This window comes from Cicer arietinum, chromosome 2 (assembly GCF_000331145.2).
Source record: "Cicer arietinum cultivar CDC Frontier isolate Library 1 chromosome 2, Cicar.CDCFrontier_v2.0, whole genome shotgun sequence".
Lineage (NCBI taxonomy): Eukaryota > Viridiplantae > Streptophyta > Magnoliopsida > Fabales > Fabaceae > Cicer > Cicer arietinum.
Window position 1 is genome coordinate 14,090,463 of NC_021161.2, and position 13,717 is coordinate 14,104,179.

Genomic DNA, 13,717 nt, shown 5'->3' on the forward strand with positions numbered 1-13,717 from the left:
ATTTGGTGCTAATTTTTGGATTAATTATGTGAATGTGTATATGATTGTGTTTCCTCTTTGGTTTTACGGCTGCCGTCCAACTCCCTTCCCTTTTTTTGTTTTATTTTATTAACAATTAGAGTTCACATGAGTCAAACCCATTGGTCCCTTTATTTATTTTTTTGTTTTACTATTATTATTTTTATTTTGCTAAAATAAAATTAATAGTTACTTAATCTCATTTTTAATACTCTTCCAAAAATCAATTAATTTTCAAAACATTACTAATATTTCATAAATAATATATATGATAAATTAGAGTAATTAAAATAATTAACCTTTTAAAAATATGCATATTATTAACAACCAAAACTCTCATATTCAAATTAATCACTATAATTATACTTATTTTTCTAAATACTTACATTAAATTACTATCATCGTTAGAAAATATTTGAAATTATAAAATAAATAAATATAACATCAACACTTTATATTAATTACTAATTCAAAATAAATAAATATAAAATCACAATTTCATAATAAGTGTATAAAAATCAAGAAAATAAATATAATATTACAACTTTCTCAAGATAATTATTTATAAAATAAATAACTAAAAATATAAAATAGTTATAAGTAATTGGAATATAATTACGTGCACACTCAATATCAATCAAATGCATTGTAAAATATCACATTAATTGCATATGCGCATATACTCGTAAAATCGCCAAAAATCTTATTCTTTAAAATATTACACTAAAATATTAAATTATAAAATATAATATTTGTTATTTAGATTACTCATTTAGTCCAATATGTATAAAAGTAGCACATCATAGAAAACACACCTATAAAGAAAATTAATTATAACACTAATCAACATATATTCTAAAATAATTTTAACACCAAATTAATTATTTAAAATCCTATTTAAATAGGGTGTTACAGTTTGCCATAGCAACACAAAGAGAAAGAGAAAAAATACAAGGATAGTGATCAAAGTAGTATCAGCCAATTCGATCCTAAGAAGGGAGTTGGTTTCTCCTATAAAGAGAAACTTCTCAACATCTTAGGAGATGAAAGAAGTTCAACAAAAACATGTTGGAGATGGTAAGAATGTAGAGAAACTTCTCAACATCTTGAAAAGCCTCTTGTTCCGTTCATTATGATTCGTTGTTATAATTTTGACTTGGAATATGAAGGACTTCATGCAATATGTTTTAGCTGTGGAAAATACGGTCACAAGTTTGATAAATGTTCTAAAAAATTCGATAGTTCGGCGGCAACAATAATACTAAAAGAAGCGGCGACGCTGAGTCCATAAACGAAAAAGGAAACAAATCCATGATTGAAAACCGTAGCTATGGCTGGAAAACAAAAAGCGAAAGATTCTCATCAAACTGTGGATGATATGAAGGCTATAAAGGAGGCGATTGTTACATATGAAATCTTTCAAAATAATAAAGCCGAGTCAGAGCTTGGTCGATTGGTAAAAAAAATCAAAACGTATCATTACACAAACATTCTTCAAGGAAAAACATCATATTATATAGTCAAAATCAAAGAAAATCAATACACTTCACTGTAACTTCAAATCATCACATTAATTATTATCACACATAATACATAGTAATCACAACAAAACAATCACAAGAAAATGCAATGCTATGCATGAGCTTAGACTCTACTTCACAATGTGGTACCATTCTAACTCTGTAGTACTTGGTTAGGAGGCTTGATACTATGCCACCATCTCGGTGGACGGACAATTCAAATTGGCCCTGTCCTCATAGATCCCCTCAACTCAACCCGAGACACATATACGTGACAGTCGAGGTAAACGTGTGTTGCGTGGTAGCTCCCGACATTTGGAGTGCTACCTCCAAGTCACCTAGGAATTCCCCACCCGAATACCTCCAAGGTCTAACAATCTTGCCTTAAGGCTCGATCAGGCTCATTCAGTTGTACTTCCCCGGAATCACTAGGCTTGTCAGACCCTACCTACATGATGACAAAATAATCTCCACTTCACAAATTCACAATATTTATTTTCTCCCCTCGTTGGTATATGATACTCCATTAATACCGTCATCTCAGACACAAATTAAAATCACAATATTCTCATCATAATTTATAACATCACTATAATTAATCACAGATCATATATCATCACAAATTTATATCATCTTCATCACATAAACTCATCACAATTTATAGAATCATTATCATCAATCATACATCAACACATATATTCATCACAAATTTATCACATCAACATTATTAATCATACATTATCATCATTACATATAATTATCACAACACATCTATTTTTTTATTATAACATCATTTAAACTCATCTAATCAAACATATGCATAAAATTAATTCAACAACCAATATCACAATATATCACACACCACACATTTAAAGAAATTAAATCAAATATCACAATAATATCAAATGCCACACATTTAATGAAATTAAATCAAATATCACAATAATATCAAATGCCACACATTTCACGAAATTAAATCAAATATCACAACAATATCAAATGCCACACATTCAAACAAATTAAATCAATCAACACCCTACAAATATTTCTATTCTATATTTTAATCTCACAATTTCCATATTTTCACATTAATTAATTTATCCCTCAAAGGGCTACTGCCATACGTAGCGAGCCCCGGATGAATCGTAGAAAAATACGGTTTTCCCGTTCATCTCACAATATATTACACTCATGAATTCAAACGCTTTCTCACCCCTTACCTTATTTTGACGCTTTCACACACCAATAGGATTCCACGAGCAAACAGCCTTTGTTCATTGACACTTTTTCCATCAATCGATCGAACTCGACAGTTTATGGATAAACGTTAAAAATAAATTATGAAGAGATACTCTAAAAACTAAATTCGAAATTCGGTCAAGGAAAATTATCATAAATTATAAAACCAATCAATGGATAATATAGCCACTTTTCACACGGTCGTTTTGGCGTTGGTTTCACTCAAATCAGACTTACGGTGAAGGAGAACGGTGCAAAATAACGAATTCTACAAACGAAGAAGTCGGATATTTTAGAGAGAAATTGGGGTTGTTAAAAATCTGGAAAAGTATGTTTAATTGACTAACTAAATGTTTAAACTAACATACTGAAATTTCGACGGAAATGGAGAAACTTTTCTAGAACAATTATCGATCATCAATATCAATTTCTTCAATTTTTCCTTCAATTCCCCCAAGGAGCGGCAAAATGCTATTATTACTTTAGGCAAGTACTATTTTATAGTAAGCAGGGAACAAGAATTTTGTTTTGGCAGGCGGTAGATAGGAAAGCAATAAGCAAAACCTAATAATAAGCTAATATATATATTATTAAGATTTGTTATCAGACCATGCCTTCATATACCAATTAGCTTCTACAAGTTAGCGTGTCTTATACATTTTAATCTATCATTATTTATTTATTTATTTTTAAAATATATTAATAACCAAAACTCTCTCATTCAAAATAGTAATTATAATTATTACTATAACATCAATAATATTACTATTTTTATAGAATAGTCAAAACGATAAAATAAATAAACATAACATCAATAATTTTTATTAATTACCAAATCACAACAAATATTTATATAATCATCATGTCATAGGAAATTATAAAAGTAAAGGAAATCAACCACAATATTAGTAATATCTAAAGATAATTATTTATAAAATAAATAACTTAAAATAGAAAATAGTTATAACTAAATGAAATATAACTACGTGCATACTCAACATCAATCACGCGCACAAAAAAATATTACATTAATTGGGTATGCGTATAAAATAATTTTAACATCAAATTAATTATTTAAAATCATATTTAATTAATAAAATAGTTTATTATAAAATTTGGGGTGTTACAATTTTAACACCAAATTAATTATTTAAAACCCTATTTAATTAATAAAATAGTTTATTATAAAATTTGGGGTGTTACAATTTTAACACCAAATTAATTATTTAAAACCCTATTTAATTAATAAAATAGTTTATTATAAAATTTGGGGTGTTACAATTTTAACACCAAATTAATTATTTAAAACCCTATTTAATTAATAAAATAGTTTATTATAAAATTTGGGGTGTTACAATTTTAACACCAAATTAATTATTTAAAACCCTATTTAATTAATAAAATAGTTTATTATAAAATTTGGGGTGTTACAATTTTAACACCAAATTAATTATTTAAAATCCTATTTAAATAATAAAATAGTTTATTATAAAATTTGGGGTGTTACATTCCACATATATCTATAAGCTATATTTGTATACGCGAAGAATTGTTGCAATATTTTGAATACTATTATAAACATTATTTTTAACAAACTAGTATTTATGAATGAATGTTACGGTACATACTAGGACACATATTATCCTTTAATAATTGTTTGGATTGACAAAACTACAGAGCTATATAGATTTTAACAAAAACTATTCTATTGATTAAGCAAACTTATGGTGATTTTGTCAAAGTCACTACCATTTCAAACATACACTTATAAGCAATATCAATTCATCAAAAGTTTTCATTTCATTTTTACAACTTATAGTTTATCAGCAAAGTTTTCTTTACAAAATTTTCTCTATATTTACATAGTTATATTTAATAAATTTTTGAGTCGTGATAACAAGTCGTTCTTTTAAAAAGCACAAGAATTTGGACACACTATTTGATCACACACACAAAAAATTATATATATTTTTAATTATTTTAAAACTATACATTACTTAATTATTACTTTTCCATTGTTTTCTTTTATGTGTGTGTCTAAATTCTTGTTAGCACACAATAATTATTCTCTACTAATTTATTATGAACTCTTAGATTATGTAAAAATATCATGAAAGACATGTGAAGCTGTTCTTCTTTTGCTATCAAGCTGAGCAATTCACTTTTGAGTTAGTGTATACAAAGTTATCCTATATTGCCAATTACTTTGAGTAAGACGATATTAACAATTGTCTGACTAAAATTTAGGGACTATCCTATTTAACTCTATATTTGTTTAGTCCAATGTTAACCAATTTTTTTACATAAAATAATTTCCATTATTAGTTTTTAAAATTGAAAAAGTCAAAAAGTAGATAAATTTAAAAAATATAGGCTAAATAGCACTCTAAATAGCACTCATAGTCCCTTAACTTAATTTTAGTTAACGTTTTATTCCTTTATCATTTTTTCTTCTTCTTGATTTGGTCCTTTATTTTAATTTTAAGTAACAATTTGATCTTTTATGTTTTAAAATGTCAACTATGTTACCCTTTTTATTTGTAAAAATTCAAAAAATCCATAAAAAAATTCAAACAAAACCCATAAAATTAATTATCATCCTGAATATAATGCATATTTCATCAAATTCATAACTTAAATCTTGAAAAAAACTTATATTTTCATCTCTAACAACATAAAACAAATAATAAAAATATGAGTTATTTGAATTTTTGAGTTACGAATTTGATGAAATTTGTATTATATTGAAGAATATAATTAATTTTATGGGCTTTGTTTGAAAATTTTGATGACTTTTTTGAATTTTTGTAAACAAAAAGGATAACATTGTTGACATTTTAAAATATAAAAGATCAAATTGTCACTTAAAATTAAAATAAATGACCAAATCGGGAAGAAAAAAAAGATAAAGGACTAAAACGGTAACTGAAATTAAGTTAAGGTATCACATATGCTATTTAGCCAAAAATATAATTTTTCTAAAGTAATATAAATCATATAAAATGAAGAACACATTGTAATTAAATATAAAACTTTTACAATAAAGAAATATTGAGTTATTTAATGAATATATCATTGGAAGGGACACTTCAAAAAAAAATCAAAAATTTTGAATAATCAATTTCTAAGTAAGAAAAATGCTAAAGATAAGTACTGCATTACTCAAGTTAAAAAAATCTTAAAATAGAATCATATATTAATATATATTGCTTAGATTATATTAGTCAACAAAATTTTATATTTTCCTTTGAAAAAAAAAAAGAAAAAATTTACCTATATATACTTATTCACATTTTCATTAAAATTGACTATTCTATTTAATTCTACATCTGATTAGTCCAATGTTAATCAATTTTTTTTTACATAAAATGATTTCCGTTATTACTTTTTAAAATTGAAAATGTCAAAAAAGTAGACAAATTTAAAAGATATAATATTTCTAAACTAATATAAATTATATAAAATGAATAACATATTGTAGTTAAATATACAACTTTTACAATAAAGAAATGCACGTTAAATTATTTAACAAATATATCACTGGAATGAACACATCAAATAAAACAAAATGTTTGAATAAACAATTTTAAGTAGAAAAAAATGCTTAAGATAATGACTGCATCACTAAAGTTAAAAATTTTTAAAGTAGAATCATATTTTATTAAATATTGCATAGATTATGTTAGTCAACAAAGTTTTACCTTTTCCTTTGAAAAAAAGAAAAATAAACCTATATATTGTTATTCATATTTTCATTAAAATGGACAATCCTATTTAACTCTACATCTGATTAGTCCAATGTTAATCAATTTCTTTTACATAAAAGAATTTCGATTATTACTTTTTAAAATAAAAAATATCAAAAAAATAGACAAATTTAAAAGATATAACATTTCTAAACTAATATAAATCATATAAAATGAATAACATATTGTAGTTAAATATACAACTTCTACAATAAAGAAATGTACGTTAAATTATTTAACAAATATATCATTGGAAGGAACACTACAAATAAAACAAAAAGTTTGAATAAACAATTTTAAGTAGAAAAAATGTTTAAGATAATGACTGCATCACTAAAGTAATTTTTTTGAAAGTAGAATCATATTTTATTAAATATTGCATAGATTATGTTAGTCAACAAAGTTTTACCTTTTCCTTTGAAAAAAAGAAAAATTAACCTATATATTGTTATTCATATTTTCATAATTGGTAGTGGGACTGTGGAGGCGGTACTTATCTCCTAGGTACCGGGCTCGAATCCAACGGAAGACAAAAACTCGTCAGATTTCCAAACAGTGGGAAAGGGGGTGCGAGAAGGTTGTGAGGTAGCATCGCCGGTAACGGAAATGGCCGAGGTGTTACATACAACTTTTACAATAAAAAAATGTATGTCGAATTATTTAACAAATATATCATGGGAAGGAACACTTCAAAGAAAACAAAATGTTTGAATAAACAATTTTAAGCAGAAAAAATGCTTAAGATAATGACTACTATACATCACTAAAGTTAAAAAAATCTTAAAAAAGAATCATATTTTATTAAATATTGCATGAAATTTATTAGTCAAAAAGTTTTACCTTTTCATTTGAAAAAAAGAAAAATTAACCTATATTTAGTTATTCACATTTTCATTAAAATGGACAATCCTCTTTAACTTTACATCTAATTGGTCCAATGTTAATCATATTTTTTACATAAAATAATTTCCATTATTAGTTTTTAAAATTGAAAATGTCAAAAAATAGATAAATTTAAAAAATACAATGCTTCTAAACTAATATAAATCATATAAAATTAAGAACATATTGTCGTTAAATATACAACTTTTACAATAAAGAAATGTACATTGAATTATTTAACAAATATATCACGAGAAAGAACACTTCAAAGAAAACAAAATGTTTGAATAAACAATTTTAAGTAGACAAAATGCTTAAGATAATGACTGATGTACATCACTAAAGTTAAAAAAAATCTTAAAATAAAATCATATTTTATTAAATATTGCATGAAATTTATTAGTCAAAAAGTTTTACCTTTTCATTTGAAAAAAAGAAAAATTAACCTATATTTAGTTATTTACATTTTCATTAAAATGGACAATTCTCTTTAACTTTACATCTAATTGGTCCAATGTTAATCAAATTTTTTACATAAAATAATTTCCATTATTAGTTTTTCAAATTGAAAATGTCAAATAGTAGATAAATTTAAAAAATATAATGTTTCTAAACTAATATAAATCATATAAAATGAAGAACATATTGTAGTTAAATATATAACTTTTACAATAAACAAATGTACGTTGAATTATATAACAAATATATCATTGAAAGGAACACTTCAAAGAAAACAAAAAATTTGAATAAACAATTTTAAGCAAAAAAAAATGCTTAAGATAATGATTCCATCACTAAAGTTAAAAAATCTTAAAATAGAATCATATTTTATTAAATATTGCATGGATTATATTAGTAAAACAGTTTTACCTTTTCCTTTAAAAAAAAGAATAATTAACCTATATATAGTTATTCTAAAATATATTTACCACTTAACACATCAATGTTATAGTATATTCTACTCTAAAATAAAAATAATATTATTTTTAATTTATATATTATTATTTTATAATAAATAATATATTAAATTTTACCGTACAACGTGCGAGTTATCATATTATAATATATGTTTCATGAATTATATTAGTCAACAAAATTTTACATTTTCTTTTGAAATAAAGTAAAACTAGCCTACATATAATTATTTAAATATATATTTTTTTTAACACATAAATTTTTTACTATTTTTTATTTTAAAACAAAAACATAAATATTTTTAATTTACATATATATTATTATTTTATATTCAATAATATATTAAATGAATTTGTGCAATATGTAATTTTGAGTATAAACTAACCGGGATTGACACGTTTAATTTATGCTAGTTATATAAATATTATAATCACATGTTTTATTTGTGTAAACATGCGATAAATTAATTATAAAATAGTTGTAGTCAAAATTGGGATAAATTAAATTATAAAATAGTTGAAGTCAAAATTGGGCTTACAAGCAGAAAACACACGTGTAACGTTGCTAATATATTTAATTAATTTAGCGGAACACGTATAATGAATTTCACTATAAATATCTAATATTGGCATTTCTTTCCCCATCCAAACCTTAAAGTGGTAGAAGGAGAGTCATTTGTGAAGCATCCCATTTATTTGAAAACTTAAATATCTAATATGCCTGCTGTAGCTAACTTCGATCCTAATTCTAAACTCGACTTGCCTAGAAATGTTGCAGATTACCCCCCTAATGTTTGGGGGGATTTCTTCCTTCAATATGCTTCTGAATCTATGGTATGTAGTTAGTGTTTTTATGTTCTTCATGCATACTATAATCCACTTCATCAAACTTCACCATTAACATCTTTTTCTTCAACACATGCAGGAACTCGATCAGAGTAATGCAGCTGAAATTGATAGTTTAAAAAATGAAGTGAGAAATATGCTAGCTACAAACAATGAGAAGCCCTTCGACAAAGTCAAATTCATTGATTCCATATGTCGTTTGGGTGTCGGCTATCATTTTGAACATGAGATCGACCAAGTGTTGCAACTTATTCACAAGACTTATGTTGTAAATGGAGAAATAATTCTTGATGATAACCTTCATTCTCTTGCCGTGCTATTTAGAGTATTAAGGCAACGTGGGCTTTACGTTTCACCTGGTATATAAAATTTTCAATTTTTTAAATTTATAGTTTTTAATATTGGTCTTCAACATGGACTTTACTATTTAGAGTACTTAGGGGTGTCAAAATGATCAAGCCAACTCCAATCTAGACTACATTTAAATTTTGAATTGTTACTAACTCTAAGGAGCATTCAATATTGTGGTTGTTAAATAAAATTACAGATGTGTTCAAAAAATTTAAAGACGACCAAGGAATATTTAGCAAAACGCTCATCGCAGATGTTGAAGGGATGTTAAGCTTGTACGAAGCATCACATATGATGATTCATGGAGAGGAAATTTTGGAAGAGGCCTTGGCTTTCACTTCTACTCACCTTAAGTCCATTTCCACCCAATTGAGCCATTTTCTTGCAACACAAGTCAAACATAGCTTAACGCAATCTCTCCGCAAAAACTTGCCCAGGCTAGAGGCACGACGCTACATCTCTGTATATGAGCAAGATGCATCCCATAATGTGATTCTACTCAGGTTGGCAAAATTGGATTTTAATATGCTCCAAAGCCTACATCAAAAGGAATTTGGAAACATTTGCAAGTAAGTACTTTAAATTACACATTCCTTAATTTATAACAAAAGAAAATATAAAAGTGGCTAATACCTTATTTGGTATCTTTATAGATGGTCGAAGGAGTTGGGTATCACTAAAAAACTACCGTATGCACGAGATAGAATAGTAGAATGTTGCTTTTGGAGTATGTCAGTATATTTTGAACCTCAATATTCTCAAGCAAGAAAAATGATGTCAAAAGTAATTGCTCACCTTTCATTTATTGATGATACATATGACTCATATGGAACTGTTGATGAATTAGAACTTTTTACCAAGGCTGTTGAAAGGTAAATCATCGTATATAAATAATATTTTAAGTGATTAAATTATGGAAAAAAATTTATAGCTAGAAAATGTGAAATTAATCGCTGATTCTATTATAAAATTTAGTGATAAAAAATTAAAAATTAACTTCATTTTTTTTTAGTTATGGTGGCTAAATATATATTTTTTCTAGTAATGACACATATTTTTACTCAAGTTATATAAACAAATGAGAAAGAATTTATATATTGTAATTGATTTTCAGGTGGGATATTAGCTGCTTGGATGATCTTCCAAATTATATGAAGTTACTTTATAAATCTCTCTTAAATGTTTATGAAGAAATAAAAGAAGAAACGATAAAAGAAGGAAGAGAGTATACCCTTAGCTACTTCGTAAAAGATGTAAGAGTTTTATTTATTTATTATTATTTATTTTACTCAACTATTAAGCAGATAATACCGTTAAAATAAATTCATGTAAAAATAACTTTGTTGAAAATTTAATGTACGCTTCATTTACAATTAAAAATTTATGAAAAGTTTACTAATGACTTACTCAATAATTATAATACAAACAAATTTATTAAAGGTTTTAAATTTATGGTAATGTAATATAATCCACTCACCTATGTCAGAGTTGGTGTGAGATGTATTGAATATCCTTTTTAAAATAAACGAGTCATAAATATGTGTTTATCAGACTTATAAACGTTGATGATTCAATCAGATTGGCTTTCAAAAGTTTTATTATTAAAATATATATTTTTCTATGTAAGAATAGAAAATCATCCTATATTATAAAATCTAAACTAAAAGAAACAACTCCTTAACATTAAATTTTATTGTAAAAGTTATTAAATGATCATACAATTTAACATCGTAACATAAAGAAAAAGAATTCTTTTTTATACATATCATATTAATAATATATATTGCATGATGATGGCAGTTCAAAACAATAGTTCAAGCTTACATGACTGAGGCAAGATGGCTAGACAAAAACCATGTACCAACAATAGAAGAGTACATGCCCATATCAAAGATAACATCTGGTTACCCAGTATTGTCTACAACTTCTTTCGTTGGCATGGGCAGTATAGCTACTGAGGACATCTTCAATTGGGTAACAAATATGCCAAAAATTGTTAACGGTGCTGCTCTTGTTTGCAGATTAAATGATGAAATTGTGTCCAACGAGGTATTTTATTTCATTTATTATATTTAATTCCAAAAACGTTTCTCTAAAATTAATATATGTGTGATATTTTTTATTAAGAATTGAGAGTGTAAATAAGTTTTAATGTCTTACACATAGGTCATACATCTAGTTAGATAGATATTTGTGAAAAAATTTAAGAATTAATATATGAAAGAGACGGACATAATCATATAACTTGAAGTTTTTATGGTTGAAATTGGATAGTCATTAAAATCTCAAATATACTATTTTATCACAAATGATGATATAAATATTTAAGTAACAATTATTTCATGGTGGACAGTTTGAACAGCAAAGAGGACATGTTTCCTCATTCTTGGAATGCTATATGATACAGTATGATACAAATAGGGAAGCTGCCATACAAGAATGCGAAAAGGGAATTGACAATGCATGGAAAGACATAAATGAGGATTATCTTAGGCAAACTAAAGTTCCATTGCCTCTATTGACTTCCGTTATCAATTTGGCACGTTTTATTGAGGTTTATTACAAAGATAAAGATCACTACACACATTCCGAAGGACTAATGAAGACTCATATTAAAGCCTTAATTGTTGATCCTGTACCAGTTTAAAAAATTCATTTAAGTCCCTTGATATGCTTTGTATTCCTAGGCTTTATAAATAAAACTTCTGAGATGTGAAAATTATGTTGTTTTAGAATAATCATTATCTTATCTTGTAATGTGTCTGAATTTTTAATTAAGTTTATATAGTTGGAAATTGATGTTTAAAATTAATATTTATTACAGAAACCTAACTATAGTATTTTTATTATTCATTTTTATACTAACTATGTATTATTTTTTATATATAAAATTGATATATAAAAATATTATTAACAATTATATGGTAATAGTTTTATAATATTAACAAAGACAAGTGTTTTTTCTATTTAAATTTTGTATCAAACAGTGTCTGGATATTTGCTATGAATATTTTCAACACTTAATTTGAAAACAAAAAAGTATTTATTAAATATTTAATTTTTTATCATTTATATTTTAATTAATTATACAGAAACAATTACACCAAATATTTTTTTTAATCAATTTTTATTAAGACAATTGAAAGGAAGAGCCATCACTATTGAAAGTGATTTTCATCTCAAATAAATTGGTATCTTGCACTCCTCTGATCATTTCGGCACATGTCATTCATTGCAAAAATGTAAAATGGAGTTACAAAAGATATTGGGGAATAAAAAAAAAACCAAGGGAATAAAGACATTAATCAAATTTAAAATTAGTTAGATTATTTCTATTGCAATAAAACTCTTCTAAAACGAATTATATAGTGAATTAAACAAATTTATCTAGATGAGTTACCCTTTTGATAGACATCAGAGTTAAAAAAATTCATTTGCTTGTTAAGGAGCATATCACAAATGTAAGAGATTTTCTGACATTTCTAAAATCAAAACATAAATGTTAGTCAATCAAATGCGGAATAGATTTAGTGCATTGAATAATTACCTCCAATCACTTTTGCTAGAAAGGAAGAGCTTCAAGTTTCTACATGTTATAGGTTATTTCAAGCTTTCACTCTTCCACTCCAGCCATTGTTGCAAGAAAGGAAGAACTTCAAGTTTCAATGTTATTGGTTTTTCTAAACTTTCACTCCCCACTATATATGATGTATTTATAGGCATTGTACCTTCTAGAATCTATTGAATATCCATTATCACTATTAGAATTTACATGAAAGCTTTGATCTTTTATATGCATAGCTGATGAACTGCTACCTTTAAACTATGATCTTTCATATGCATAACTCATTATCAACTACCATGCATCAAGAGGGATATCCAATAATTTAGATCACTTTATTTTTATGGTAACTTATTATATTATCCAATTTGATCCAAACAATCAACTCATTAAGAGTCAATTATAAACATAATGTGTTTAGTGGACATGTGATTTTTGTGATTTAAACCACAACAAAACGTGTTTAAATTACAAACATAATGTGTTTAAGGGTTTTTCGGAATAACTTTCACAAGAGTGTGTTTATAAAGCTATGCTATTAGAAAGTAGAATATCTCTCAATACTTAGAAAAAAAAATAGGGTTAAGAACAAGAGTGTACAAACAGTTGTATCGTGCTCTTTGTAGTATTGTTGTTGTT

The 13,717-nt window shown here is 25.7% G+C and overlaps 1 protein-coding gene across 1 annotated transcript; it reads left to right on the plus strand.

Moving 5' to 3' along the window:
- Positions 1–8,977: 8,977 nt before the first annotated feature.
- On the plus strand, positions 8,978–12,311 carry LOC101490596 (probable terpene synthase 2). Its single transcript, XM_004516831.4, has 7 exons — positions 8,978–9,153; positions 9,245–9,524; positions 9,713–10,085; positions 10,170–10,388; positions 10,631–10,769; positions 11,317–11,565; positions 11,870–12,311. The coding sequence occupies exons 1-7, from the start codon at positions 9,037–9,039 to the stop codon at positions 12,161–12,163; spliced, it is 1,671 nt and encodes a 556-aa protein (XP_004516888.1). The 5' UTR covers positions 8,978–9,036; the 3' UTR covers positions 12,164–12,311.
- The last annotated feature ends 1,406 nt before the right edge of the window (positions 12,312–13,717 follow it).

What these genes read in the sequence shown, in the direction of transcription:
- LOC101490596 (XM_004516831.4), top strand. Translation starts at nt 9,037, where the DNA reads ATGCCTGCTGTAGCTAACTTCGATCCTAATTCTAAACTCGACTTGCCT. An exon ending in TGGGCTTTACGTTTCACCTG is followed by an intron (nt 9,525 to 9,712) that starts GTATATAAAATT and finishes ATAAAATTACAG; the next exon opens with ATGTGTTCAAAAAATTTAAA. An exon ending in TTTACCAAGGCTGTTGAAAG is followed by an intron (nt 10,389 to 10,630) that starts GTAAATCATCGT and finishes ATTGATTTTCAG; the next exon opens with GTGGGATATTAGCTGCTTGG.